This window comes from Pelophylax lessonae (assembly GCF_965119305.1).
Source record: "Pelophylax lessonae genome assembly, chromosome: 1".
Classification (NCBI taxonomy): Eukaryota; Metazoa; Chordata; class Amphibia; order Anura; family Ranidae; genus Pelophylax; species Pelophylax lessonae.
Genome location: NC_138768.1, coordinates 861,746,042 through 861,774,036, shown reverse-complemented (window position 1 = coordinate 861,774,036; position 27,995 = coordinate 861,746,042). Strand labels below are relative to the sequence as shown.

Below are 27,995 nucleotides of genomic sequence, written 5' to 3'. Positions count from 1 at the left end.
CTTAATCTAGTGTCTATTGTGATTAACATGTCTGATACCAAATGGAGTGGATTGTTGGTCCAGAGCCTAATGATGCACTTTAACTCTTCAATTAAAGCGGAGTTCCACCCATTTTTAATACGTTGGATTACATAGATGTATGTAATCCCCTTTAAAACGACTTTTACCAATGGAAACTTTTTTTTTTTTTTTGCTAGTAAATACCTTATTTTCTTGTTTATTCCTCCTCTCCTCACTTCCTGGTCCGATCGGCGATGACGTCATTCGGCAATTCGCAGTGTGTGCTAGGATTTATTCCATGCCAGAAATCTCGCAGTATTACCCAGGAGCTGAGCTGTACTGTGTGTATTCAGGCCGTGACCTGCCCCGCCTCCGCCCCGCCTCCTCTCAGTGAGTTGTACTATATGCATTGTATTCAGGACGTGCTCTGCCCCGCCTCCTCCCCGCCTCCTCTCAGTGAGCTCAGTGAGGATATAATGCTTTCAGTCCTCGCTCACTGAGAGGAGGCGGGGCAGAGAACGGCCTGAATACAATGCATACAGTACAACTCACTGAGAGGAGGCGGGGCGGAGGCGGGGCAGGTCACGGCCTGAATACACACAGTACAGCTCAGCTCCTGGGTAATACTGCGAGATTTCTGGCATGGAATAAATCCCAGCACACACTGCGAATCGCCGAATGACGTCATCGCCGATCGGACCCAAAAGTGAGGAGAGGAGGAATAAACAAGAAAATAAGGTATTTACTAGCAAAAAAAAAAAAAAAAAGTTTCCATTGGTAAAAGTCGTTTTAAAGGGGATTACATACATCTAAAGTGACGAAAATAGGTGGAACTCCACTTTAAGTCAGTCTTTTTTATCCTGTACTATACTTGGTGGAGGTGTACAATCTTCAAATTGCATTATCCATCCAACTGAGCTGAAATAATGAACATTTCAGTGGACAAAATATAGGTGCCAACTACAGCATTGGCTTCCTCTAATGAGACTGTGTATTTTACACAGATAAAAAAAAAATGTGCTGATTGGGGTACTTTCAGTGACAGAAGAGTCAGAGCTTCTTCTGCAGCTTCTGTTTGGCATAATGGAAAAAACCTCTGACCACCAAAGGAAGAGGGCCATGCTCCACTGACCCTGTGTGGGTCCTTCTCCACCAACAACAAGGGGGAGCCTTCTCTCAATAAAACCAATGTAAGGTGGTCTTCTCCACTGACACCAATGTAAGAGGGTCTTTTCTGCTCCAATATAAGGTGGCCTTCTCCATAGACACCAATGTAAGGTACCCTTTTCTACTGACCACCAAAGTTAGGGTGCCCTTCTCTATTGATGCTAATGCAATAATGCCTTCTCCGCTGACCACCAATGTAAAATACCCTTCTCCACTGAAAAACTAAAGGAACCTTCCTCACTGATGCTAATGACCAGCTCCACTAACACCATTAACTTGTGTTGCTCTAGGATAGAACGGGATGACAGCTGTGTCACTTAGATGGGAGCTAGAATATCTTGTTTAGTTTTTATATGCAAAGTGGCAAACCCCAAAAGAAGCAATTGCCACAATGGCTATTACTCATATCATCATAGTAAAAGACTTTCATCTCTAACACTGTATACACTATATTACTAAAAGGAATTGGGATGCCTGCTTTTACACGCACATGAACTGTAATGGCATCCCAGTCTTAGTCCGTAGGGTTCAATATTGAGTTGGCCCACCCTTTGCAGCTATAACAGCTTCAACTCTTCTGGGAAGGCTGTCCACAAGGTTTAGGAGTGTGTCTATGGGAATGTTTAACCATTCTTCCAGAAGCACATTTGGGAGGTCAGGCATTGATGTTGGACAAGAAGGCCTGGCTCCCAGTCTCCACTCTAATTCATCCCAAAGGTATTCTATCGGGTTGAGGTCAGGACTCTGTGCAGGCCAGTCAAGTTCCTACACCCCAAACTCGCTCCTCCATGTCTTTATGGATCTTGCTTTGTGCACTGGTGCGCAGTCATGTTGGAACAGGAAGGGGCCATCCCCAAACTGTTCCCACAATGTTGGGATCATGAAATTATCCAAAATGTCTTGGTAATGGTGACATCTCAAGAGTTCCCTTTACTGGAACTAAGGGGCCAAGCCCAACACCTGAAAAACAACCTCACACCATAATCCCCCCTCCACCAAATGATTTGGACCAGTGCACAAAGCAAGTTGAGTACAGTGAGTCAAACTGTTTTACATTGGTGGTCAGTGAAAGAAAAAATATCCCTTACATTGGTGATTAGTGGGCGGAAGACTGCCTCCTTACATTGGTGGTCAGAGGGAGGAAGAATGCCTCCTTACATTGGTGGCCAGAGGGAGGATGAATGCCTTCTTACATTGCTGGTCAGTGGGAAGAAGAATGCCTCCTTACATTGGTGGTCAGTGGGAGGATAAATGCCTTCTTACATTGCTGGTCAGTGGGAAGAAGAATGCCTCCTTACATTGGTGGTCAGTGGGACAAAGAATGCCTCCTTACATTGGTGGTCAGTGGGAAGAAGAATGCCTCCTTACATTGGTGGTCAGTGGGAAGAAGAATGCCTCCTTACATTGCTGGTCAGTGGGAAGAAGAATGCCTCCTTACATTGCTGGTCAGTGGGAGGATAAATGCCTTCTTACATTGCTGGTCAGTGGGAGGATGAATGCCTCCTTACATTGGTGGTCAGTGGGACAAATAATGCCTCCTTACATTGGTGGCCATTGGGAGGAAGAATGCTCCTCGCATTGGTAGTCAGTAGAAAGAAATATGCCCCAACACACTGGTAGACAGTGGGAAAATAAAATTCCCATTATATTGGTGGTCCATGGAAGAAAGAACATCAGGATCTTTTTTTAATACAAACATTTTTATTGGGTTTTAGAAACAGGTAAAACCAAAGGCAAAACCAAAGCATGACATATTAGAAAAGTACAGTTACATAGTATCTCAAACAGGTGTAAATGGAAGCAATCGAAAGGGAAAAAACAAAAAGGATTTGTATGACGGCATCATGGATATCAAAAAATAAAGACATCAGCATGGTATTCAATACAACAAGGATGCAACCAAGGGATTGCAGAGGACATAGAATAAATCCTTGCAAAATCCTAACTGCAAAGAAAGGCTTGTAGATTGGCAGTGCGTCTATTATATCCTAGTATTGTAGAATCCAGCGTAGATTGATACTACATCGGAAAAAGGCATACTTCGGATCAGGATCTTTTTTTTTTTAAATTCAGACTAAAGAATAACCTATAAAGGGGGGGGGGGGGGTGCGGCTGTCAGCCAAACGGGTTGGACGCTCGCTAAAGTGGCTCTGCACACAGAGCGCAGACCGTGGCATTGGTGGTCAGTAGGAAGAAGTATGCCCCAATACACTGGTAGACAGCGGGAAAATAAAATCCCCATTATATTGGTGGTCCATGGAAGAAAGAACACCAGGATCTTTTTTTTTTTAATTCAGACTAAATAATTACCTTTAAAGGGGGGGGGGTGTGGCTGTCAGACGAGCGGGTTGGACGCTCGCTAAAGTGTCTCTGCACACAGAGAGCAGACCGTGGCACACTGTTACGCTCAGCGCTCCGGGCCCCCTGCTGGCCTCGAAGCGCTCACAGCGCACCGGAACTCTTAGATCTAAAGGACCAGTGCACAGGTGATTGGTACCTGGCCCAGACTGGTTATTAAGGGTTAAGGTTTGTGAAAGGCAGTGCTGACTTAATTAGGCTTCACCTGTGCACTGCTCATTTATACCTTCTCCTCACACAGCTTCCTGCCGGATCTTTGTGCCTTGTGCCTCTGTGAAAGCGTTCCCTTCTGTGTTTGTTTGCTTTGCCTGTTGCCGAATCCTTGCTACCGACATCTCGCCTTTGAACCTCTGCCGCCTGCCCTGACCTCTGCTACGTCCGCCTACGCTCTTGCCTACTCCCTGTGTACCACGCCATATCAGCTGCCAGAGAGATCGAGTTGTTACTAGGGGACACGACCTGGTAGTTACCGCCGCAGCAAATCCATCCCGCCTTGCGGCGGGCTCTGGTGAAGACCAGTAACTGCTTAGAACCGGTCCTCTAGTACAACCCGCACCATCGTCTCTCTGGTCCAGAGGATCCACTACCAGTCCTGCCGGTTCGCGACAGTAAGATCCGGCCATGGATCCCGCTGATGTTCCGTTGCCAAGCCTAGCGGACCTCACCACCGTTGTGGCCCAGCAAGGTCAACAGTTGGCTCAGCTGACCACTATGTTTCAGCAGTTTCTGCCAACTCAGCAACAGCCAGCTCCTCCGTCAGCATCTGCTGCACCTCCCACACAAGCAGTTGCCACCAGGTCCAGAATCCGCTTGTCTCTGCCGCACAAGTACGACGGAGATCCTAAATTATGCCGAGGGTTCCTGTCTCAGTGCTCTCTTCACCTCGAGCTACTGTCTGACCAGTTTCCGTCTGAGCGAGCCAAGGTAGCCTTCATCCTCAGTCTGCTTTCCGGGAGGGCCCTGGCCTGGGCTACACCATTTTGGGACCGCGCTGATCCAGTCACCGCATCTGTCCAGAATTTTTGTCAGGAGTTTCGTAACGTATTCGAGGAACCTGCCCGAGTTACCTCCGCAGAGACTGCCTTGCTAAACTTGTCCCAAGGAACTTCTACCGTGGGTGATTATGCCATCCAGTTCCGTACCCTTGCCTCCGAGCTGAACTGGAACAATGAAGCTCTTTGTGCCACTTTTATGAAGGGATTCAATAGTGACATTAAGGACGTCCTTGCTGCATGTGACCTGCCTACTACACTGAGTAACCTCATCTTGCTGGCCACCAGGATCGATAAACGTTTCTCCGAGAGACAAGAGGAACTCCATCTTGAAAAGGAAAGAGCTCGTCCTAAACACTACCCTCGTCTGGCCCCTGTGTTCCAGTGTCCACCTCAACCTGTCTCTGGGTCTTCCACTGTGGAGGCCATGCAGGTGGACCGGTCTCGCCTGACCCCGCAAGAACGAAGCCGTCGTAGAGACGAGAACCTGTGTTTATACTGCGCTAGTACCGAGCACTTCCTTAAGGACTGTCCTCTTCGTCCCCAACGTTCGGGAAACGCTCGCACCTAGTGAATGTGGGAGAGGCATTACTAGGTGTGGATTCTTCCTCTCCACGTCTCATCATACCCGTGCAGTTGTTCCTGTCGTCCAAGTCCTTTTTTTCTGCTGCAGCCTTCTTGGACTCCGGCTCAGCCGGCAACTTCATTCACGCCTCCTTGGTCGACAAGTACCGAATTCCTATAATTCGTCTTCCCAAGCCGATCCTCATTTCTACGGTCAACGGGGAGAGACTCTCTGCTACGGTACAATACCGCACCCAGCCTCTGCGGATGGACATTGGGGTGTTTCACACAGAGACTCTGGAATTTTTTGTTCTTCCCTTTTGCTCTTCCGAACTCCTGCTGGGTCTACCGTGGTTGCAACGCCATTGTCCTGTCCTGAATTGGTCCACCGGTGAGATTTTGCGTTGGGGTTCCTCCTGCTCTGACCGGTGTCTTAAGCCTGCTCCTATCAAACGGGACCCACTAATTCCTCCGCCACCAGGTCTCCCCAAGACTTACCACCGTTTTGGGGATGTCTTCTGTAAAAAGCAAGCTGAGACTCTTCCTCCTCACAGGCCTTATGATTGTCCTATTGACCTATTACCTGGCTCTACTCCACCTCGAGGCAGAATTTATCCTCTCTCACCTCCAGAGACTCAGGCCATGTCAGACTATGTACGTGAGAACTTACAGAGAGGGTTTATTAGGAAGTCTTCTTCCCCTGCTGGAGCAGGTTTTTTCTTTGTGTCTAAAAAGGATGGTTCGCTCCGCCCCTGCATTGACTATAGAGGACTCAATAAAATTACCATTAAAAACCGTTACCCACTGCCTCTAATCTCTGAGTTGTTTGACCGTGTCACGTACCTTGTAGCAGAGCCTGACATGCAGAGGGAGACCTCTCGTACAGCCCTGGCTCAGGCACCACTGGAGTTGCAACAGTGGATGCAAGAGCGCAGTGAGGTAAGAGTGCCTGCGCTGGTCTTCTGTTGGCAGTTGAGAAGAGTAGCTGATAAGTCACTGAACGCGGCTGGATTGCTGAGCAGCAGGAAGAAGCAGGTAAAGAGGTGCGGATGCACAGCGGATGCACAGCGGATGCAGGACAGCGTCTCCAGGCACTAGAAGGAGCTGGATGGGCAAAGACTGGAGCAGGGTCAGACAAGCCGGTTTCAGACACAGGTAATCAGATACAGTTCAAGCAGCAGGCAGAGAGTAGTCAGTGTACAGGCAGGGGTTGGCAGCAGGATATCAGGCAGGAAGTAGGTATAGCAGAGTCAAAGCAAGCCGGGATCAGGACTGGAGATAGCAACGAAGTCAGACAAGCCAGGTCAATACAGGAATCAATACAAGCACAGGAACAGACTCAAAGTAAAGCTGCAGATCAGACAGCAATGACACAGTGCTTCTGAGGTGTTTAAATAGGGCAGCCTGTTACCAATCATTGCAATTAGTCTGCACTAAGTTAACCCTTAGGTGGCAGACCCATGACATTGCCCCCTCCCGACGGGCAGCCTCCGGATGCCTAGCTGGTTTTCTTTTTCTGGATGGGCACGGAAAAAGGCACGAACTAGCTCTCTGGCATGGACATTACATTCTGGTTCCCAAGAGTTCTCCTCAGGACCATAACCTCTCCATTTAATTAGATACTGCAATTGGTTCCTCCTCCTTCTGCAGTCTAACACTGCTTCCACCTCATATTCCTCTTCTCCATCAACCAACACTGGTTCAGGTGGGCCCGCCCCCCTATTAGGAAAAGGATCTGGTGTTGCAGGTTTCAGAAGTGACACATGAAATACAGGGTGAATTTTAAACGAGTCAGGTAAGGATAGCTCATACGATACCTCGTTCAATTTCCTCTTCACCGGGAATGGACCAATAAACTTGGGTGCAAGTTTCTTCGAAGGACACGCCAGTTTGAGGTTTGCTGTAGATAGCCATGCTTGATCGCCCAACTGAAGACTTAGTTCCCCTCTTCTTTTCTTGTCAAATGCTCTCTTGTTGTCTGCCTGGGCTTTTGTTACTGCTTCTTGTAGTACTTGGTTATTGCGTTTGAGGAAGTCCACTGTGCTCTGGACAGCTGGAACTGTAGATTCTGGAATAAAATCGGGCAAAAAAGACAAGTGAAAACCATAATTGGCATAGAATGGTGATTGTCCTGTAGCTGAGTGACTGGCATTATTATAAGCAAATTCTGCTAATGGTAATAAAGACACCCAGTCGTCTTGAACGAAGGAAGTGAAACATCGAATGTACTGTTCGAGTGTCTGGTTAGTCCTTTCTGTTTGCCCATTAGTTTGAGGGTGATAAGCTGAGGAAAGGGATAATTCAATCTTCAGTACCCCACATAAGGCCCTCCAGAAACGTGATGTGAACTGCACACCTCGATCAGACACGATGTTTGCAGGGATTCCATGCAACCTAACAATCTCTTTAATAAATACTTGGGCTGTTTCCAAGGCAGATGGTGTATTTTTTAAGGGCAGAAAATGGGCCATCTTAGATAACCGATCGACCACTACAAAGATTGCTGTGCAACCTTCAGAAGGTGGAAGTTCTACTACAAAATCCATAGAGATCATTTTCCAAGGCCTGTCAGGGACAGGCAAAGGCTTGAGTAAACCCCAAGCCCTGCTTCTTGCAGTCTTGTTTCGGATACAGACAGCACATGAGCTCACGTATCTCTTGCAGAACCCTTCCAGATCTGGCCACCAGAAGGTACGTCGTACCAAATCGAGAGTCTTATGGATGCCGAAATGGCCTGCCAATGGGTGATCGTGAAGTAGCTTTAAAACATTCACCCGTAAATTTTCTGGCACAAAAATCCGGTCTTCCTGCCACAACAACCCTTCCTTAGACGACAAAGTGTTTCCGGCAGGGCCAGAGATGCCCACGGAGGCCAGTTTTATCTGTGAGAGTAGGTCAGACTGTATCATCAGGAAGTTACCTTCGGGTAAGATGGTATCTGGGGTTACTGATTCCTTGGGGTCATCATACATGCGGGATAAAGCATCTGGCTTAATATTTTTTGATCCTGGTCGGTAGGTTATATGGAAAGAAAACCTAGAAAAGAACAATGCCCATCGAGCTTGACGAGGCTTTAGACGCTTGGCAGACCTCAAGTACTCCAAATTTTTGTGATCCGTGTATATTAATATGGGATGTGCTGCGCCTTCCAACAGGTACCTCCATTCCTCCAAAGCTGTTTTGATGGCTAGTAGTTCTCGATCCCCTACATCATAGTTCTTTTCTGCTGGGGAGAGTTTGCGTGAAAAGAAGGCTACAGGATGCATTAAATCTTTAAGACCCTGACGTTGTGAAACAACTGCCCCTACTGCTGTTTCAGAGGCATCCACTTCAAGTATGTAGGGAAGCAATGGATCAGGGTGGCTGAGAATAGGGGCTGAAGTGAATAATTTCTTTAAAGTTTCGAATGCGTCTTGAGCCTCTGGGCTCCAGCAGAACCGCAGGTTCTGTTTGGTCAGTTGCGTGATTGGGGTAATGATAGCAGAGAAGCCTTTAATGAATCTCCGGTAAAAGTTTGCAAACCCCACAAAACGTTGTATCCCCTTCTTATCTGTAGGTGCAGGCCAGTCCAATATAGCAGAAACCTTTTGGGGGTCCATCTTAATTCCTGCTGCGGAAATCACCAACCCCAAGAACTGGATGCTCTGCTGCTCAAATTCACATTTCTCGGGTTTAGCATACAGTCCATGTTGGCGGAGCCGGCCCAAAATGTGGTTGACATGTCTTCGGTGCAGGTCAAGGGACGTAGAAAAAATCAAGATGTCATCTAAGTACACGACTACAAAGATATCCAGAAAGTCTCTGAACACATCATTTATAAGATGCTGGAAGGTGGCAGGGGCATTGCACAAGCCGAAGGGCATGACCAGATATTCAAAGTGGCCGAATCTGGTACGAAAGGCTGTCTTCCACTCATCTCCTTCGCGGATACGGACCAAGTTATAGGCCCCTCGCAAGTCCAACTTGGTAAAAATGGTCGCGGACCTTAATCTCTGGAATAATTCAGGCATGAGGGGAAGGGGATAGCGGTTTTTAACCGTGATTTTATTTAATTCCCGGTAATCCACACATGGTCGCAGAGACTGATCCTTCTTAGTAACAAAGAAAATTCCCGCCCCTGCAGGAGAAGTAGATGGGCGGATGAATCCCTTCTTTAGATTTTCATCAACATATTCCTTTAAGGCCTCTTGCTCACGTTCAGAGAGTGGAAATATTCGCCCAAAGGGGATCTCTGCCCCGGGAAATAGTTCAATCGGGCAGTCATATGGTCGATGTGGAGGGAGAGTGTCAGCCCCCTTTTTGCTGAAAACATCAACAAACCCATGATAGGCCTCAGGCACCAACTGGTGTATTTCGGAATCAGGGTCCGTGCATAACAGAGTCAATGAGGCGTCAGGGAATTCAGAAAAGCAGTGTTTTTGACAGTAGCGTGATTGGAAACTGACCTCTCCGGAACTCCAATCAATCTGAGGGTTATGGGCTTGAAGCCAAGGTAGGCCCAAGATGATGGGAAATAATGGAGAAGAGATGGCATCCAGGCTCAATAACTCCTTATGTTTAGTAGGAGTAATCACGGGTAACGGAGGTGTTTCCTGAGTAACTTGTCCTGATCTAATACATGAGCCATCTGCCAGGTAGACAGAAAGTCCTTGAGTCTTAGGTCGCAGAGGAATTTGCTGCTGAGTGGCAAAATTTAAGTCAATGAAACAACTGCATGCTCCAGAGTCAATAATGGCGTTAACTGAGATAGTTCCTTTTGGAAGCTGGAACGAGAGTGGGAGAGCTAGGTGAGTTGCATTAGCAGATAAAGTTGACAGGTTAGCAGGGAAGACAGATGGACACTTACGCATCTTAATAGGACAGGTCCTCACATAGTGGCCGGCCTCTCCGCAGTAAAGACATAGGTTGCCTAGTCGGCGGCGTTGTCGCTCTTCAGGAGACAATGCAGGACGCATTAACCCGAGTTGCATGGGTTCAGGGACATCTGATGCAGGGTTAATAGAACTTGAACTGGCTGGAGCTGAAGTTGTAAACATAGGATGAGCAGGAACTGGAGCTCTAGGCATCATCCATGTAGGACGAAACTGCGGGGAAGATCTTTCTGACCGACGCTCACGGAGCCGACGGTCAATCTGGATAGCCAGGGTGATAAGGCCCTCCAAGGTATTAGGTACTCCAACCCGGGCTAACTCATCTTTAAGACCTTCCGACAATCCAAGGCGGAACTGGTGTCGCAGAGCTGCATCATTCCATTGTGTATCCGCGCTCCAGCGTCTGAAGTCCGTGACATAGTCCTCAGCCGCTCTGCGGCCTTGCTGGAGCGCATGGAGAGCAGCCTCCGCCGTGACAGTTCGTTGGGGGTCATCGTACAGCTGGGCCATTGCGTCAAAGAAAGAGGACATAGCATGAATCTGAGCACTATTTTCCTCGAGCAGACGGTGGGCCCAGGTTTGGGGTTCCCCTTGAAGTAAGGAGATAATGAATCCTACTTTAGTAGATTCCAGAGAGAAAGTCAGGGGTTGCAGGGCAAAGAATAACTGGCATGCGTTGCGAAATGCCCTGAATTTGCTTCGATCCCCCGAGAACCTTTCAGGTGTAGGAACCCTGGGTTCAGGTGGTAGCATCATCACAGTGGGTGCTGTAGTAGTCAGCGTTGGTGCAGCAGCAGGAGAGGGAGCTGTGATAGGTCCTGCAGAGGTGGCTAAAGACTGCACACGTTCATCCAGCTGGACGTAGCCTTCCTGCAGGGACTTGACGGCTTGGTTGAGGGCTGTGAGATGTTGACAGATCTCATCCATTGCAGAGGTCCCTCTTGCAGGCTCAGACATGGCTGTCTGATACTGTCACGTACCTTGTAGCAGAGCCTGACATGCAGAGGGAGACCTCTCGTACAGCCCTGGCTCAGGCACCACTGGAGTTGCAACAGTGGATGCAAGAGCGCAGTGAGGTAAGAGTGCCTGCGCTGGTCTTCTGTTGGCAGTTGAGAAGAGTAGCTGATAAGTCACTGAACGCGGCTGGATTGCTGAGCAGCAGGAAGAAGCAGGTAAAGAGGTGCGGATGCACAGCGGATGCACAGCGGATGCAGGACAGCGTCTCCAGGCACTAGAAGGAGCTGGATGGGCAAAGACTGGAGCAGGGTCAGACAAGCCGGTTTCAGACACAGGTAATCAGATACAGTTCAAGCAGCAGGCAGAGAGTAGTCAGTGTACAGGCAGGGGTTGGCAGCAGGATATCAGGCAGGAAGTAGGTATAGCAGAGTCAAAGCAAGCCGGGATCAGGACTGGAGATAGCAACGAAGTCAGACAAGCCAGGTCAATACAGGAATCAATACAAGCACAGGAACAGACTCAAAGTAAAGCTGCAGATCAGACAGCAATGACACAGTGCTTCTGAGGTGTTTAAATAGGGCAGCCTGTTACCAATCATTGCAATTAGTCTGCACTAAGTTAACCCTTAGGTGGCAGACCCATGACAGACCGTCTCCGAGGAGCCAAGATTTTCACCAAGCTGGATCTCCGCGGGGCCTACAACCTGATCCGCATTCGAAAGGGAGACGAGTGGAAGACTGCTTTTAACACCAGGGACGGTCATTTTGAATACTTAGTGATGCCCTTTGGGCTCTGTAACGCCCCTGCAGTCTTCCAGGAGTTCGTGAACGACATCTTCTGGGACCTTCTTTACACTTGTGTAGTAGTATACCTGGATGACATCCTTATTTTTTCCTCTAATTTGGAGCAACACCGAGTCCATGTCCAACAAGTTCTCACCCGTCTCAGGAGTAATCGCCTCTATGCCAAGATTGAGAAGTGTCTGTTTGAGCGTTCCTCCTTGCCCTTCCTGGGATATATCATCTCTGCCCAAGGACTTCAAATGGATCCTGCCAAGCTCTCAGCGGTTCTGGACTGGCCATGCCCCTCTGGCCTCCGAGCCATACAGAGGTTCCTGGGTTTCGCCAACTACTACAGACAATTTATTCCTCATTATTCCACCCTGGTGGCCCCCATCGTGGCCTTGACTAGAAAAGGTGCAAATCCCAAAACCTGGCCTCCTCACGCTGAAGAGGCCTTCCAGTCCCTGAAAGCCGCCTTTGCTTCTGCACCTGTTCTGTCCCGGCCAGATTCTTCAAAGCCATTCTATCTGGAAGTGGATGCATCCTCAGTGGGAGCCGGAGCTGTGCTAACTCAGAAGTCATCCAGAGGCAAGACCATAACTTGTGGCTTCTTCTCTAAAACCTTTTCCTCCGCCGAGAAGAATTACTCTATTGGGGACAGAGAACTGCTGGCAATTAAATTAGCCTTGGAGGAATGGAGACATCTTCTCGAGGGTGCTCCTCACCCTGTGATCATCTTTACGGACCACAAGAACCTAGCCTACCTCCAGTCAGCTCAAAGACTAAATCCCCTCCAAGCCCGTTGGTCCATCTTCTTCGCCCGCTTCAATTTCCAGATTCATTTCTGCCCAGCTGCTAAGAACATCAGGGCGGATGCCCTTTCTCGCTCTTCAGATGTGGTGGGTGACATACCCACTCCTCAACACATTATCCCTCCAGAATGTCTCATCTCGGTTGCTCCTGTGGACCTGCGTCTTCTTCCCCCCGGCAAGACCTACGTCCCTCCTCGTCAGCGGTTACAGATTCTCAAGTGGGGCCACGCTTCCCTTTTTGCCGGTCATCCTGGAATTAAAAAATCTCTTCAATTAATTTCCCAAAGATATTGGTGGCCCACTCTGGAGAGAGACGTCACAGAATTCGTCCAATCCTGTGTGATATGCGCTTGTGACAAAACTCCTCGTCAGAAACCCGCGGGTCTTCTTCTGCCTCTTCCTGTTCCTGAGACCCCTTGGTCGCACATCGCCATGGACTTTATCACTGATCTTCCCTCCTCCCATGGTAAGACGGTCATCTGGGTCGTGGTGGACCGATTTTCAAAGATGGCTTACTTTGTGTCCCTGCCTGGTCTCCCGTCCGCGCCTCAGTTGGCCAAACAGTTTTTTCTACACATCTTCCGACTCCACGGCCTTCCCAGACACATCGTCTCGGACCGTGGGGTGCAGTTTGTTTCCAGATTTTGGAGGGCTCTCTGTGGTCAGCTCGGAGTCAAGCTGGACTTTTCTTCCTCGTATCACCCTCAGTCCAATGGCCAAGTGGAACGGGTGAACCAGATTCTGGGAGATTATCTACGCCATTTTGTGTCCTCCCGTCAAGATGATTGGTCGGATTTACTCCCTTGGGCAGAGTTTTCTTACAATTTCAAGCAATCTTCTGCCTCCAATAAATCCCCATTTTTTGTGGTCTATGGTCGTCATCCTCTGCCACCTCTGCCTCGGACCTCTGCTCCCTCTTCTGTACCAGCTGTAGAGGACCTCCTTCAGGACTTCTCTTCTATTTGGCGAGAGACCCACTCAGCCCTCCTCAAGGCCTCGGCCCGTATGAAGTTCCAGGCCGATAAAAGTCGCAGAGCTCCTCCGGAATTCAGTCCCGGTGACAAAGTGTGGCTCTCCTCGAAATTCATCAGATTTAAGGTCCCAAGTTACAAGTTGGGCCCTCGTTATTTGGGTCCCTTTAAAATCAAGAGCCGCATTAACCAGGTGTCCTACCAGCTCCATCTTCCACCCTCTCTCCGAATCCATAACTCTTTCCATGTCTCCCTTCTCAAACCTGCTATCTTTAACCGCTTCTCTCCTAAACTTCTTTCTCCCACCCCTGTCGCTGGTACCTCTGATATTTTTTCGGTCAAAGAAGTCCTAGCGACCAAAGTCATCCGGGGGAAAAGATTTTTTTTGGTCGATTGGGAGGGCTGCGGCCCTGAGGAGAGATCTTGGGAGCCGGAGGAGAACATCCTGGACCGCAGCCTCATCCGCAAGTTCTTGGGTTCCAAAAAGAGGGGGAGACCAAAGGGGGGGTACTGTTACGCTCAGCGCTCCGGGCCCCCTGCTGGCCTCGAAGCGCTCACAGCGCACCGGGACTCTTAGATCTAAAGGACCAGTGCACAGGTGATTGGTACCTGGCCCAGACTGGTTATTAAGGGTTAAGGTTTGTGAAAGGCAGTGCTGACTTAATTAGGCTTCACCTGTGCACTGCTCATTTATACCTTCTCCTCACACAGCTTCCTGCCGGATCTTTGTGCCTTGTGCCTCTGTGAAAGCGTTCCCTTCTGTGTTTGTTTGCTTTGCCTGTTGCCGAATCCTTGCTACCGACATCTCGCCTTTGAACCTCTGCCGCCTGCCCTGACCTCTGCTACGTCCGACTACGCTCTTGCCTACTCCCTGTGTACCACGCCATATCAGCTGCCAGAGAGATCGAGTTGTTACTAGGGGACACGACCTGGTAGTTACCGCCGCAGCAAATCCATCCCGCCTTGCGGCGGGCTCTGGTGAAGACCAGTAACTGCTTAGAACCGGTCCTCTAGTACAACCCGCGCCATCGTCTCTCTGGTCCAGAGGATCCACTACCAGTCCTGCCGGTTCGCGACACACACACTGAGGAAACAGGCTGTTATTCTGGAACACTCACCCAGAGATCTGGCTCTAGAAATCTCCCTCACTCATGGGAACATGTCCAAGCGAAGAAAGGAGCGGGTGAAAGCCAGGAGGATGACTGAGGTTCCCCCCCTCCCCCCCTTCCTGCTCCACCAGCCAAGATAGCGCCGGCTCTGTGGCAGCAGCATCGTGGCATGGTGAGCATGGAGGAGAGAAGGGAGCCAGCGGATGCAGAACCCAGCATACCCAGAGTACTGAAACAATATCATCACAAGCTTCTACACCCTTATGGAGCCCAGCTAAATCCAGGCCCATGATGGCCCCACAGGATACAGCAGAAACAGCAGTGAGTCATACTGTACACTCTCTATAATAGAGGATTTTAACAGCAATAATCCCTGCATCTCAGCCTTCCCCACACTTAGTCCCCTTTTACACTTGTGCGACTTGTTCTGCGATTTGGGACTGCAAAGTCGCATGACAAGTCGTACTCCATGATTTCCAATGAGTACCGTTCATATCTGTAGGACTTCAAGTCTCAATGACTTCAAAGTAGTCCCTGCACACCTTTGGGACGATTTTAATGCGTTTTGAGGACCAAAGACATAGGCATTGCTTCAAGTCCAGTCAAAATCACGGCAAAATCGGGGTAAAATCAAGAGAACAGAATCACAGTAAAATCGCACGGCTTTTAGGTCGCATAAGTGTGAAAGGGACCTTAATCAGCCTGTAATGGACACTACATTAAAAGAAATGCTTGTGTCTCTACGTTGTTCCCTATAAGCTGACATGGCATCCTTGATGCACCAATTAAAAGGGGAATTACAAGATTTGGGCAATAGGGTTAGCCATATAAAAACCGCATGGGAGAATTTGCTGAAACATCTAATGACTTTGTAGATGCCCATACAGAAAAAGATAAGGAAGTGGAATGGCTACAATCCAAAGTTGCTGACCTGGAGGATCACTCCAGGCAGAACAATGTGAAGATACGTGGTATCTTGGAAACAGTTTTAAATGTTGACCTGAGGGCCTACTTTACTAAGATTTTATCTACTCTTCTTCCTGAAGCCTACTCTTCTGAGCTTTAAAGCGGTTGTAAACCCTATTAAAAAAAAAAAAACAAAAAAAAAAACCTGCAAGACAAAGGCATAATGAGCTAGTATGCATCGCATACTAGCCCATTATGTTTAACTTACCTTAAAACGAAGCCCCGACACGGACCCCCGGACATCGATGCGGGCGCTGCCATGATCCCTTGTCGTCTCTTCCGGGTTCGGCGGCTCCGGCGCGCTGTTTGGCCGACAGAGACGGCTCCAGCGCGCTGATTGGCCAGAGCCGCGATGACGTCACTCCCGCGCATGCGCGCGGGAGTGATTTTTCCGGCAAGCTCCCGGCAAGTTAATTGAAGGTCCCCCCGGACCTTCAGAGCGCATGCGCCGCTCGCGCGAGCGGCTGCATGCACTGTAAATATCTCCTAAACCGTGCCGGTTTAGGAGATATTATTTGTACCTACAGGTAAGCCTTATTATAGGCTTACCTGTAGGTAAAAGTGTCAAAAAGCGGGATACAACCGCTTTAATTGATTGTATACATAGGCTCCTGAAACTGCCACATATTCCTGACAACCTGCCCAGAGATACAGTGGTAAGAATCCACTTCTAACACATTAAATAACAATTTTTGAAAGCCACAAGATACACGGATAAAATGCCCCCGAAATATGCCCACTTGGCTTCTTACCCCGACCTTTCACAACATACTCTTCTGTGCAGGAAAAACCTAAAAACGATCACAAAATCCCTATTAATCATCACAAAAGATTAAAAAAAAAGATTATAAAGTCAAAACTCTGAATTAGGATCTAAACCTATTAAAGAGGTGGAAACTTCTTGATCCCCAAGACAAACAAAGTGCCCGCTCCACCAGTGCTCAACACCTAGATCCAGAATGGCATACTGTAAGGGGCGGATAAGAAATGAATACTTGACGCACCTTAAGCTAGTTCACAGGCATACTTCAACAGCCATGGTCATGCACACATATTAACTGTTACCCCAATTGATAATACAGCGATAGTCAATTTGCGGCCTTTCTTTACACCTTTTTTATTCAACCATTTTTTTTTGGTAGTAAATACCTACCTTTCTGTAGTTCTGTTACCTTTCTACAATGACTCTGCTGATAGCTAGGGATGATCGAACTTTTTAAAAGTTCGGTTCGGCCAGAACATCCGAACTTCCCGAAAGTTCGGCCTGGATTTCAGAACCCCATTAAAATCAATGGGACCCGAACTTCGGTAATGAAAAAACACAATTTTGAAGCCCTAAAACCCAATAAATGCCCCTAAAAAGTGCCTAGGGTTCTGGGTCATGCCCCAGGGACTATTGATCACACAAAAAAAGTTCTTAAAAATTGTCATTTTTGATAGAGAGCCAATTATTGAAAAAATTAAAAAAAAAAATTAAAAAAAAAAAAATCTTTGGATTTAGTATCTGGGGGGTCTAAAAAGTGTACCTGTGAAGTTTCAGCTCTGTAGCATGTCCAGAACCATAAAAAAAAGATTGTTTGTATTAGGTCACTTATAGAACAGGGATATGGCTCCGCAATTTTCACACCTTGTTTAGTATCAAGCGTTTTTTTGGGCATTTTTGGGGGTTATTGGAGGCAGGCAAAACATCAGAACTTCTGTGTAGGGGTAAATATACACACACACTTATATGTATATATACCCATACACATATATAGGTGGGAAAGGAACAGAACACTATACTTGCGCTAATTAAATAATTAACACCAATATGGCTCCGCTCCTATAACACCTATATATGTGTAAGTGTAAAATACATATAAGTGTGTGTGTATATATACCCCTATACAGAAGTTCAGATGTTTTGCTTGCCTCCAAAGAACCCAAAAAATGCCCAAAAAAAACGGCAGCGCCAAAAAAAAAAACGCCCAGGTGTGTTTTTGCAGCTGGCGTTTTTTTTGGCATTTTTTGGGGTCTTTGGAGGTAGGCAAAACATCTGAACTTCTGTATAGGGGTATATATACACACACACACACACACACACACTTATATTTATTTTACACTTACACGTATATAGGTGTGATAGGAGCGGAGCCATATTGGTGTTAATTATTTCATTAGCGCAAGTATAGTGTTCTGCTACTTTCACACCTATATATGTGTAGGTGTGTATATATACCCCCCTATACAGAAGTTCAGATGTCATGCCTGCCTCCAAAGAACCCAAAAAAATGCCCAAAAAAACGCCTGCGCCAAAAAAAAAGCGCCCAGGTGTGTTATTGCAGGATTTTTTTTGGGCATTTTTTTGGGTTCTTTGGAGGCAGGCATGACATCTGAACTTCTGTATAGGGGTATATATACACACCTACACATATATAGGTGTGAAAGTAGCAGAACACTATACTTGCGCTAATGAAATAATTAACACCAATATGGCTCCGCTCCTATCACACCTATATATGTGTAAGTGTAAAATACATATAAGTATGTGTGTATATATACCCCTATACAGAAGTTCAGATGTTTTGCCTGCCTCCAAAGACCCCAAAAAATGCCAAAAAAATGTCAGCTGTAAAAACAAAACGGCGTTTTTTTGGCGTTGGCGTTTTTTTTGGGCATTTTTTTGGGTTCTTTGGAGGCAGGCAAAACATCTGAACTTCTGTATAGGGGTATATATGTACACACACACACTTATATGTATTTTACACTTACACATATATAGGTGTTATAGGAGCGGAGCCATATTGGTGTTAATTATTTAATTAGCGCAAGTATAGTATTCTGCTCCTTTCACACCTATATATGTGCAGGTGTATATATACATACATGGGTGTGTATATATACCCCCTATACACATGTTCAGATGTCATGCCTGACTCCAAACATGTCCTCAAAAAATCCCTATAAACGCCTGCAGCCAAAAAGCAGGCTGACAGGCGAGAAGCCATATCAGTGCTCTGAATGTGACCTAAGAGAAACGATCTTTTCTCTATAGCGGTCACCCTGATATGGAAGGGTTTGGTCACCCTGCCATAGCAGTCAGAGTCAGTTCACCCTACACTACATTACGGTCACCCTGGCACTTAACACTTTCCCTACAGAAACTAAATTTTTGCATCTAACTAAAGTGTAAAGGAGCACTCTAACTACACTAAATATCCCTTTCCTCACACTAATAAATGCTAGATGACACTTTTGAAGCAAAATTAACAGAATTGCTTCCATTCTCTTCCATGTCCCTGTATTACAATGCTAGGAATTTGCGGGGGCTATCTTATATACTGGGGGGTGTATTCACTAATGATTGGCCTAGGAACCCCCTAGTCACTCCAATCACATTCCTAGCATTCTCCTGCCCCCTCAATTGGCTTTTACTAATGGTTCTGGTCCAATCAGTGGCTTTTAAAGCACATTTCCTGTCCCATTGCATTTTGGTATGTTCTGGTTGCCGAATTCCGAACTTTTTCAGCAAAAAGTTCTAAATCCTGGCCGAACCTCGAACAGCCAATGTTTGGGTCGAACCGATGGTCGACCCGAACCGTTCGATCATCCCTACTGATAGCCACAGTTGGCTACAGTTTATTTTTTTTTTTCGTTGGCTCCCATGCGGCCTTTTGGTTCTAGTTTTACTATTTTTGTACCTTACTGCTGCTTTAGAGAATTTTTTTAACAGTACACTGTTACCGCCTATTACAATCAGTGATAACATCTCCATTTAGATATATGTTTGCCCTACTGCCAGTTCCACACACTACAGAATTACCATATCCATGTCAGATTAACTTTTCTATAAGCCCTCTCAACCTCACTTCAGGTACTCGATGACAGATGAACCCACACACCGCGTATATACTATGTCGCTCAAATTATTCTCCCTAAATGTAAGGGGCCTCAACAGCCCTTTTAAACGCCATTCTGTATGGAGAGAAACATGCACTCTTCACAGCGATATCATCTGTCTACAAGAGACGCATTTCAACAAATTGAAAATGCCAAACTTTTCCCACAAGCCATTCCTGCATATATATGTGTCAAGTATGAGCAAGAAGAAACGTGGGGTCCTGATCGCAGTGAAGGATACTGTTGCTTTTAAACCTCTGGAAACCATTTCTGATGACTCTGGCCTTTTCTTCAAATTAGTATTTAAAATTGACAACATTACATATACTATTGTCAATCTGTACCTCCCCAATTACATACAACTTTCCTGCTTACCTAAAATATGGGAAAAGATCAACTCTGTCTGGAAAGGATTTCTACTCTTAAGTGGGGACTTCAACGCAGTGATAGATGTGTCTCATCGACCTTGTCCAACCAATCTATGCACCCATCCTTGGCCAACTTCATACTTTCTTCAGAACTCTATGATGTGTAGAAGTGCCACCACCACGAGAGACTTTACGTTTTTCTCCAAGCCACACCTTTCTTATTCCCGAATTGATCTATTTCTAGTGGACAAAAAGCTTCTTCAAAAGATAACAAAATCAGAAATCCAAAACATAACTTGGCCTGATCACGCACTTATTTCTGTTCTGATCAGGGAGATAAGTGGTGGCAGGCATTTAACGCTCTGGAGAAATGATGTTCAAATGCTTGACAACCCATCCTGTTCCTCTCACCTCCAAGATCAGTTAAAATGGTTTTTTAATACAATGTTTCTTCAATTGACAATTTTTTCACAATTTCGAACTCACATAAAGCATACATGTGAGGAATAATGCTTAAAATGAGTGCTACTGTGAAACGCCAGAAGATGCAGCAGTTTGATAAAATATTAAATACACTGAACAAAATTATAAATGCAACACTTGTTTTTGCCTCCATTTTTCATGAGCTAAAGTCAAAGATCTAAGACTTTTCTATGTACACAAAAGGCCGATTCTCTCAAATATTGTTTACAAATCTGTCTAAATCTGTGTTAGTGAGCACTTCTCCTTTGCCAAAATAATCCATCCACCTCACAGGTAGATATCAATGTATGGTCTATACTGAACCGACCGATAGATACTGAATGGCCTGATATATACTCAATTGGCCTATATATATATATATATATATATATATATTGATAGCAATGTATGGTCTATACTGAACCGACCAATAGATACTGAATGGCTTGATATATACTCAAGTGGCCTAAATATATGTAGATAGCAATATATGATCTATACAGAACTGACCGATAGATACTGAATGGCCTGAGATATATATATACTCAAGTGGCAAATATATATATATATATATAGTAATTTGTGGTATATACTGCCCTGCTGCTATATACGTAACTGAGCGATAGATACTAAACTGCCTGATATAAACTGAAGTGCCTATATATATATATATATATATATATATATATATATATACATATATATATATATATATATATATATATACACATATTACTTTGTGGTATATACTGCACTGCTGAATACACTTCGCTATCTGATCTCTTAATGTGTAAAAAGCACAAATCTCTCTCCCTGCCTTACTGACTGCTAGCAATGTCTTAACTAGACTACACTGCTGACTACTAGGGATGATCGAACGGTTCGGGTCGACCATCGGTTCAACCCGAACATTGGCTGTTCGAAATTTGGCCGAATTCAGGACTTTTTGCGGTAAAAGTTCGGAATTCGGCAACCAGAACCGCTACAAAATGCAATGGGACAGGAACTGGGCTTTAAAAGCCCGTGATTGGACCAGAAACGTCAGGAAAATCCAATTGAGGGGGCAGGAGTATGCTAGGAATGTGATTGGAGTGACTAGGGGGTCCAGAGGCCAATCAGTAGTGAATACACCCCCCAGTATATAACATAGCCCCGCCAAATCTCTAGCACTGTAATACAGGGGCAGTGGAAGAGAGTGGAGCAGTTCTGTTACTCCTGCTGCAAAAGTGTCATTTAGCAATTATTAGTGTGAGGAAAGGGATATGCAGTGTAGTTAGGGTACTATATACCACTATAGTTAGATTAAAAAATATAGTTTCTGTAGGGAAAGTGTTAAGTGTCAGGGTGACCGTAATGTAGTTTAGGGTGAACTGACTCTGACTGCTATGCCAGGGTGACCGAACTCATCCATGTCAGGGTGACCACCAGAAGAAAAAAGATAATTTTTCTTAGAATTATTAATAGAGCAGGGTTGTGGCTCCGCTCCTTTCACACCTGGGCGTTTTTGTTTCAGGCGTTTATTGGGCTTTTTTGTGGACGTCTTTGGAGGCAGGCATGACATCTGAACTTCTGTGTAGGGGTATATATACACACACACATATATGTATATATACACATACACACATATAGGTGTGAAAGGAGCGGAACACCATCCATGCGCTAATGAAATCATTTGTAGGGATAGGGTTCCGCTCCTTTCACACCTATATGTGTGTATGTGTATATATACATATATGTGTGTGTATATATATACCCCTATACAGAAGTTCAGATGTCATGCCTGCCTCCAAAGACGCCCAAAAAATGCCCAATAAACACCTGCAACAAAAACGCCCAGGTGTGTTTTTTCAGGCATTTATTGGGCATTTTTTGGGCGTCTTTGGAGGCAGGCATGAAATCTGAACTTCTGTGTAGGGCTATATATACACACACACACATCTATATATATATATATATATATATATATATATATATATATATATATATATATACACAGTATATATATACACATACACACATATAGGTGTGAAAGGAGCGGAACCCTATCCCTGCAAATTATTTAATTAGCGCATGGATGGTGTTCCGCTCCTTTCACACCTATATGTGTGTATGTGTATATATACATATATGTGTGTGTGTGTATATATACCCCTACACAGAAGTTCAGATGTCATGCCTGCCTCCAAAGATGCCCAAAAAATGCCCAATAAAAGCCTGAAACAAAAACGCCCAGGTGTGAAAGGAGCGGAGCCACATCCCTGCGCTATTGAAATTCTAAGAAAAATGTTTTTTTTTGTCTGGTTCTGGACATGCTACATAGCTGAAACTTCACAGGTACACCTTTTAGACCCCACAGACACTAAATCCAAAGAAATCTCTTTTTTTTTTTTTCAATAATTTTTTCAATAATTGGCTCTCTATCAAAAACGATAATTTTTAAGAACTTTTTTTGTGTGATTAATAGTCCCTGGGGCATGACCCAGAACCCTAGGCACTTTTTAGGGGCATTTATTGGGTTTTGGGGCTTCAAAATGGTGTTTTTTGATTACCGAAGTTCGGATCCCATTGATTTCAATGGGGTTCTGGAATCCGGACCCGAACTTTCGGGAAGTTCGGGTGTTCTGGCCGAACCGAACTTTTCGAAAGTTCGATCATCCCTACTGACTACACTTCACTGTACTGTCTGATAAACTGTAAAAATAAAAAAACTGGAATCATGGACAGGGCATTTGAGGCAGAACAGCAGGAGGAAGAGGAGGACTTCCTTCCTTCCCAAGGCCACCTTTATGCAGATAACATTCCTGCTGAGCAACAACACATGCAGGAGGAGGAGGAGGGAGATTGTGGAAGCATGGATGTAGAGGATAACATACAGTAGTCAAGGGATGGTTTTTATTCCCCAGAAACCCCAGGAGTTATACGTGGCTGGGGAGAAGTTGCTCCTGACAATGTCATCATTAGTGACCCAGAGGACTCAGAATCGCATACCTCCTCAAACTTACGCTGCATGGGCTCCTTGAAAGGACCAGAGGAGGAGGAGGAGGATTGTGGCAGCTTGTATGTAGAGGATAACATACAGGGATTATCACTGTTTGGCAACCCTTCTTGATCCACGTTACAAGGGTAAAGTTGCAGAGCTCATCCTGCCTTCACAGAGGGAGCAGGAAATGAAACATCTTGAGGACGCCTTGAAGAAAACACTGGGAGGTTAACATTCTCTGGACAAGTTTCTGAGGCAACGTTCAGCCAAAGGAGGAGGTGGAGAAGGTAGCCGGCTGACTGATGCCTTTAAACAATTCTTTAGTCATCAGCGCCCAGGGCTGTTAGGTTTAAGTAACCACTGGCAGCGTCTCCATCATATGGTGCAGGATTATCTAGGAGCAAGAGCAGACTTGGAGACCTTTCCAACTGAGCATCCACTGGGTTACTGGGTCTTGAGGATGGACCACTGGCCAGAACTTGCTCAACATGCAATCGACCTGCTGGCCTGTCCTACTTCCAGCGTGCTCTCCGAACAGACATTAAGTGCTGCTGGAGGTTTTGTGATGTATTAAAGAGTGCGTGTGTCCACAGACTCTGTTGACCAGCTAACATTTATCAAAATGAATCAGTCCTGGTTAAAAAAGCAGCTATCAAGCCCCTGATGCTGATGTAACTGATTGAATTTGGTAGGGATATGGCATCCATTGAAGACTGCATATGCTGCCTATCCTATTTCTGAATCTTGATTATGCTAGCTTCAGACAATGTTTTTGGTTTAGGGCACCACCAACACCCAAGGCCCAATTTTTTTGCACCTGTATGACAAGTACATGCAATTTCAATTCTGTATCAAATTTTTAACAGCTGGGCCCCTTCCTTGGCCCAGCAAGAGTAACTGCGAGGGGTTGCTGTGTTCAGGCACCATCAACACCCAAGGCCCAATTTTTCCGCACCTGTATGACAAGTACATGCGATTTGAATTTTGTATCAAATTTTTAACAGCAGGGCTCGTTCCTGTGCCTTGCGCGTTATTTTTTTAATAAAATTGTTGTACCAGATCCAAATCCATACCCTTGTATTGCCTGGAGCCGCGTGCAAGTTTAAATGACATTTCTTTTCCTTTAGAAATGTCCATATTGCTGCAGCAGGCTCCATACATTGCACAAATGCGCCACTTTACAGGCACATTGAGGGGACCCCCCAAGCATGATATTTAAAGGACTTTTTCATTTTTATTGTTTCACCTTAAGCATCATTAAAATCAATAGATCACTGCTCCTGTTAAAAACGATCATTTTTAAAAACTTTTTTGCATTAGTTCATGTCCCCCAGGGCAGTACCCAGACCCCCATACACTTTTTTGGGGCAATAACTTGCATTTAAGCCTTTAAAATGAGGACTTTTTATTTTTCATGTTCGAGTCCCATAGACTTCAGTGGAGTTCAAATGTTCTAACTAACTTTTCCTCTGTTCGCGGTGTTCTGGTGCAAACCGAACTGGGGGGGTGTTCGGTTCATCACTATATACTGCACAAGCTGATATATCCTGCAATAGCTGATATATATAAACTACACTGGCTGATCTATTAATATATAAAATGCACAATCCACTAACTACCTGCCTAATCTTATTCGTATCTCATCCTCTAACACACTACACATGGCTGCCGTGTGAGCAGCCTTATATAGTGTGGGGCGTAGACTTAGCCCCTGAGCCATGATTGGCTAAAGGCACCTTGCCTTTGGCCAATCATGGCTCTGACAGGACGTTGTGCTGTGATTGGCCAAAACATACAGGTCAAGGTGCATACTTTGGCCAAACACAAACACTTAATGCACTGCAAATGCATAGTGCATTTAGGTGGGCGAATTTCCCGCAAACTGCCTCATTTGTTCGTGTGTTCAGCAAACGCACGAACACCCGATGTTCGAGTCGAACTTATGTTCGACTCAAACTAGAAGCTCATCCCTATTATAGAGTAGTTGTCCATATTTTATCAATTATGTCATAATATTAAATATTGTTATGGTGATTGTTATTGGTACTACAACTCTTGCACGCTGTGGCCGTGGAAGGGATAGAAGGACTTCCTGAGATCTGAAATGCTGAAAAAGACTCCTAATGACAGAAGTATAAGATGAAAAATGAATGCTAAAAGTTAATTACCTGCACTAATGCCCTTTTGCCTTAACAACATCTGTCCACAGCACTGACAGCTCTGCTGCTACTTATTTTTGCTTTATGCATACATTATGTTAAGAGTAATGACAGTAGGGAGGTAAGCAATGGATCCCATCAAATTTCGCTATAGATTCCCATGATCTCTAGTTATAGTACACCCCTGATAGGAGTTCAACCAAATTCTGATAGCAGTTCAAGCGGGTAGCCCATTTTAATCTTTGATGGGTGCCCACCACAAAAGAGCCCTCCACCCCCTATTTTATCTTGGAGAAGTACTCACCTTACAGCCTCAGGCCACTGTGGGACAGTATGCATATAAAGTGTACTGGGAAAGGCCAGTGGACAGAAAAGAGAGCCTTTGAGGGATGGACAGAATGAAATCGCAGGGCACTTAGTTCAAAATAAATTTTATTTATTTTGGTTATAAATAAATGCAAGTAACAATTAAGGTTCAGACAGGGAAGTGCAGAGGTATGTGGTGCTTTACATTGAGTAATAGCGGTGATGCAGTAACCTATGTGATACATTAAACACAATAATAAAGTTAATAATAGTGAATGTGACCCAGTGGGGGTGACAAACAAATAATGTTATGCATGGTGAACTTATACACAATAATAATAATACAAACAATTAAACAAATGGACGTCCAATGGGGGGATGGCACTGTCACGGTGATCACGCTGACCGATAGCCAAGTGTGGAGGCTATGTTACAAATAGTATGTAGCGAGATCAAGGGGAAGGCGATGACAGTGTCAACCCTGCATGCATGAACTGTGTATGCCAGTACTGGCTACAGTGCACAGGTTCCTCCTATGAAGTAGTAGGTAAGCAAGGGAGGAATAGGAAACCGAGGATGGACAGTGCAAAGGAGAGTATCCTGGCCAGGATTGTCACAAGGATATGAGCCAAAGGCTAGTTCAGGGAGGAGAGGGAGAGGGGGAGGGAGGCAAGTAGCAAAGCACAGGAGACAGTTGCTAGTAGATCAGGGGGGGGCCGGATTGTCCGGATATCCAGAAAGATCAAGAAGTGGAGGGAAGGAGAAGGTACAGGGATCCTGGGGGGATAGTAAGTCAGCCTTTATAGGGTAATTGCATAGTACCTCTATCCTGTGTGCTCAGGTCGGATGGTAACCGCCGCTGCTGCGAGCTGAATGTGTCCCGGTGGGATATAGTACCTTGTTTCATGTTTGAGATTTCATTGTAGCATAGATAATATGATACTTTTTACCTATTCAGTTAATGTCTATGTCTGTTGTTTTTTTAGATTATGAAGATTATGAAGCTAATGATGGAAACAACCAGACCTCCATTTCAGATGAATCCTTGGCTTTTCTCTTCAACCCTTGGTTGACTAAGTTTATACCTTCAGTTTATACGGTTGTGTTCCTCCTATCGCTGCCTTTAAATATAACAGCAATCATCATATTCCTGTTCAAAATTCAAGTGAAGACACCAGCAGTGGTGTTCATGTTGAACTTGGCTATGGCTGATGTTCTTTTCGTCATCTTGCTGCCTTTTAATATCATTTACCGATTCTCAGGAAACAATTGGGTGATGGGAGAAGGAATGTGCCGCTTTGTCACTGCCGCATTTTACTGCAACATGTACTGCTCCATCCTGCTTGTGACCGGTATCAGCGTAGACCGGTACATGGCTGTGGTCCATCCCATGCGGTCTCTCTTATGGCGCACAGTGAGCAGAGCCTGGCATGTTTGTCTTCTCATCTGGGTGGTTTCCATTGCCAGCGCTGTGCCGCTTTTTATAAGAAAACTCACCGTTCACGTGGACAAACTTAATATTACAACTTGCTATGACATATTGGGGTATACAGCCATTGAGAGCTTTTTCTTTCATTATTTCACTGCTTGTATTTCAATTTTCTTTTTGTTGCCTCTTATTATTACAACGTTCTGTTACGCTGCAACCATCCGAAGTCTGAGCTCACCGAAAACTGAAAGCACCTTTAAAAGGTCCAGATCCGTGTTCCTTTGCGTCACGGTACTTTTTGAATTTATTATTTGCTTTGGCCCCACCAACATCTTCTTTTTACTTAATTATCTGTATTTTGATAATCTATTGGGAGACTTTATGTATTTTGCGTACGTCATCTCTGTCACTATTAGTAGCATTAGCTGTTGTCTTGACCCTGTTATCTATTATTTTGGGTCTTCAAAATGTATGAAGTACATATACAGCTTGGTGTGTATTGGCAAACCCAAAGCTAATTATAAACAGACAGATAGCTCCTCAAGAACAACAAGTGGGGAGACGTCTGCCCCTACTCTGTAGAGCTTGTATCTGATGCTGTTTCTTATACAGTACATCTTGCCCATTTCTGTCTGTTGGGCAAAAAACAGTGGGACCTAGCTTTTTATGCTCAGCCTAAAGAATTACCTTAACCACTTCTGGACCGAAAGGTTTTACCCACTTAATGACCAGCCTATTTTTTGCGATACGGTACTGCGTTACTTTAACAGACAATTGCGCGGACGTGCAATGCTGTGCCCAAAAAAAATGAATGTCCTTTTTTTTTTTTTCCACAAAAAGAGCTTTCTTTTGGTGGTATTTGA

The 27,995-nt window shown here is 45.4% G+C and overlaps 1 protein-coding gene across 1 annotated transcript; it reads left to right on the top strand.

The window, feature by feature from the left end:
- Positions 1-15,421: 15,421 nt before the first annotated feature.
- LOC309550097 (proteinase-activated receptor 1-like) lies at positions 15,422-27,714 on the top strand (the record flags this gene model as incomplete). The annotated part of the gene is made up of 2 exons (XM_082250556.1): positions 15,422-15,554; positions 26,690-27,714. 2 exons carry the CDS (start codon positions 15,422-15,424, stop codon positions 27,712-27,714), a joined length of 1,158 nt encoding a protein of 385 aa, XP_082106682.1.
- Between the last annotated feature and the right edge of the window lie 281 nt (positions 27,715-27,995).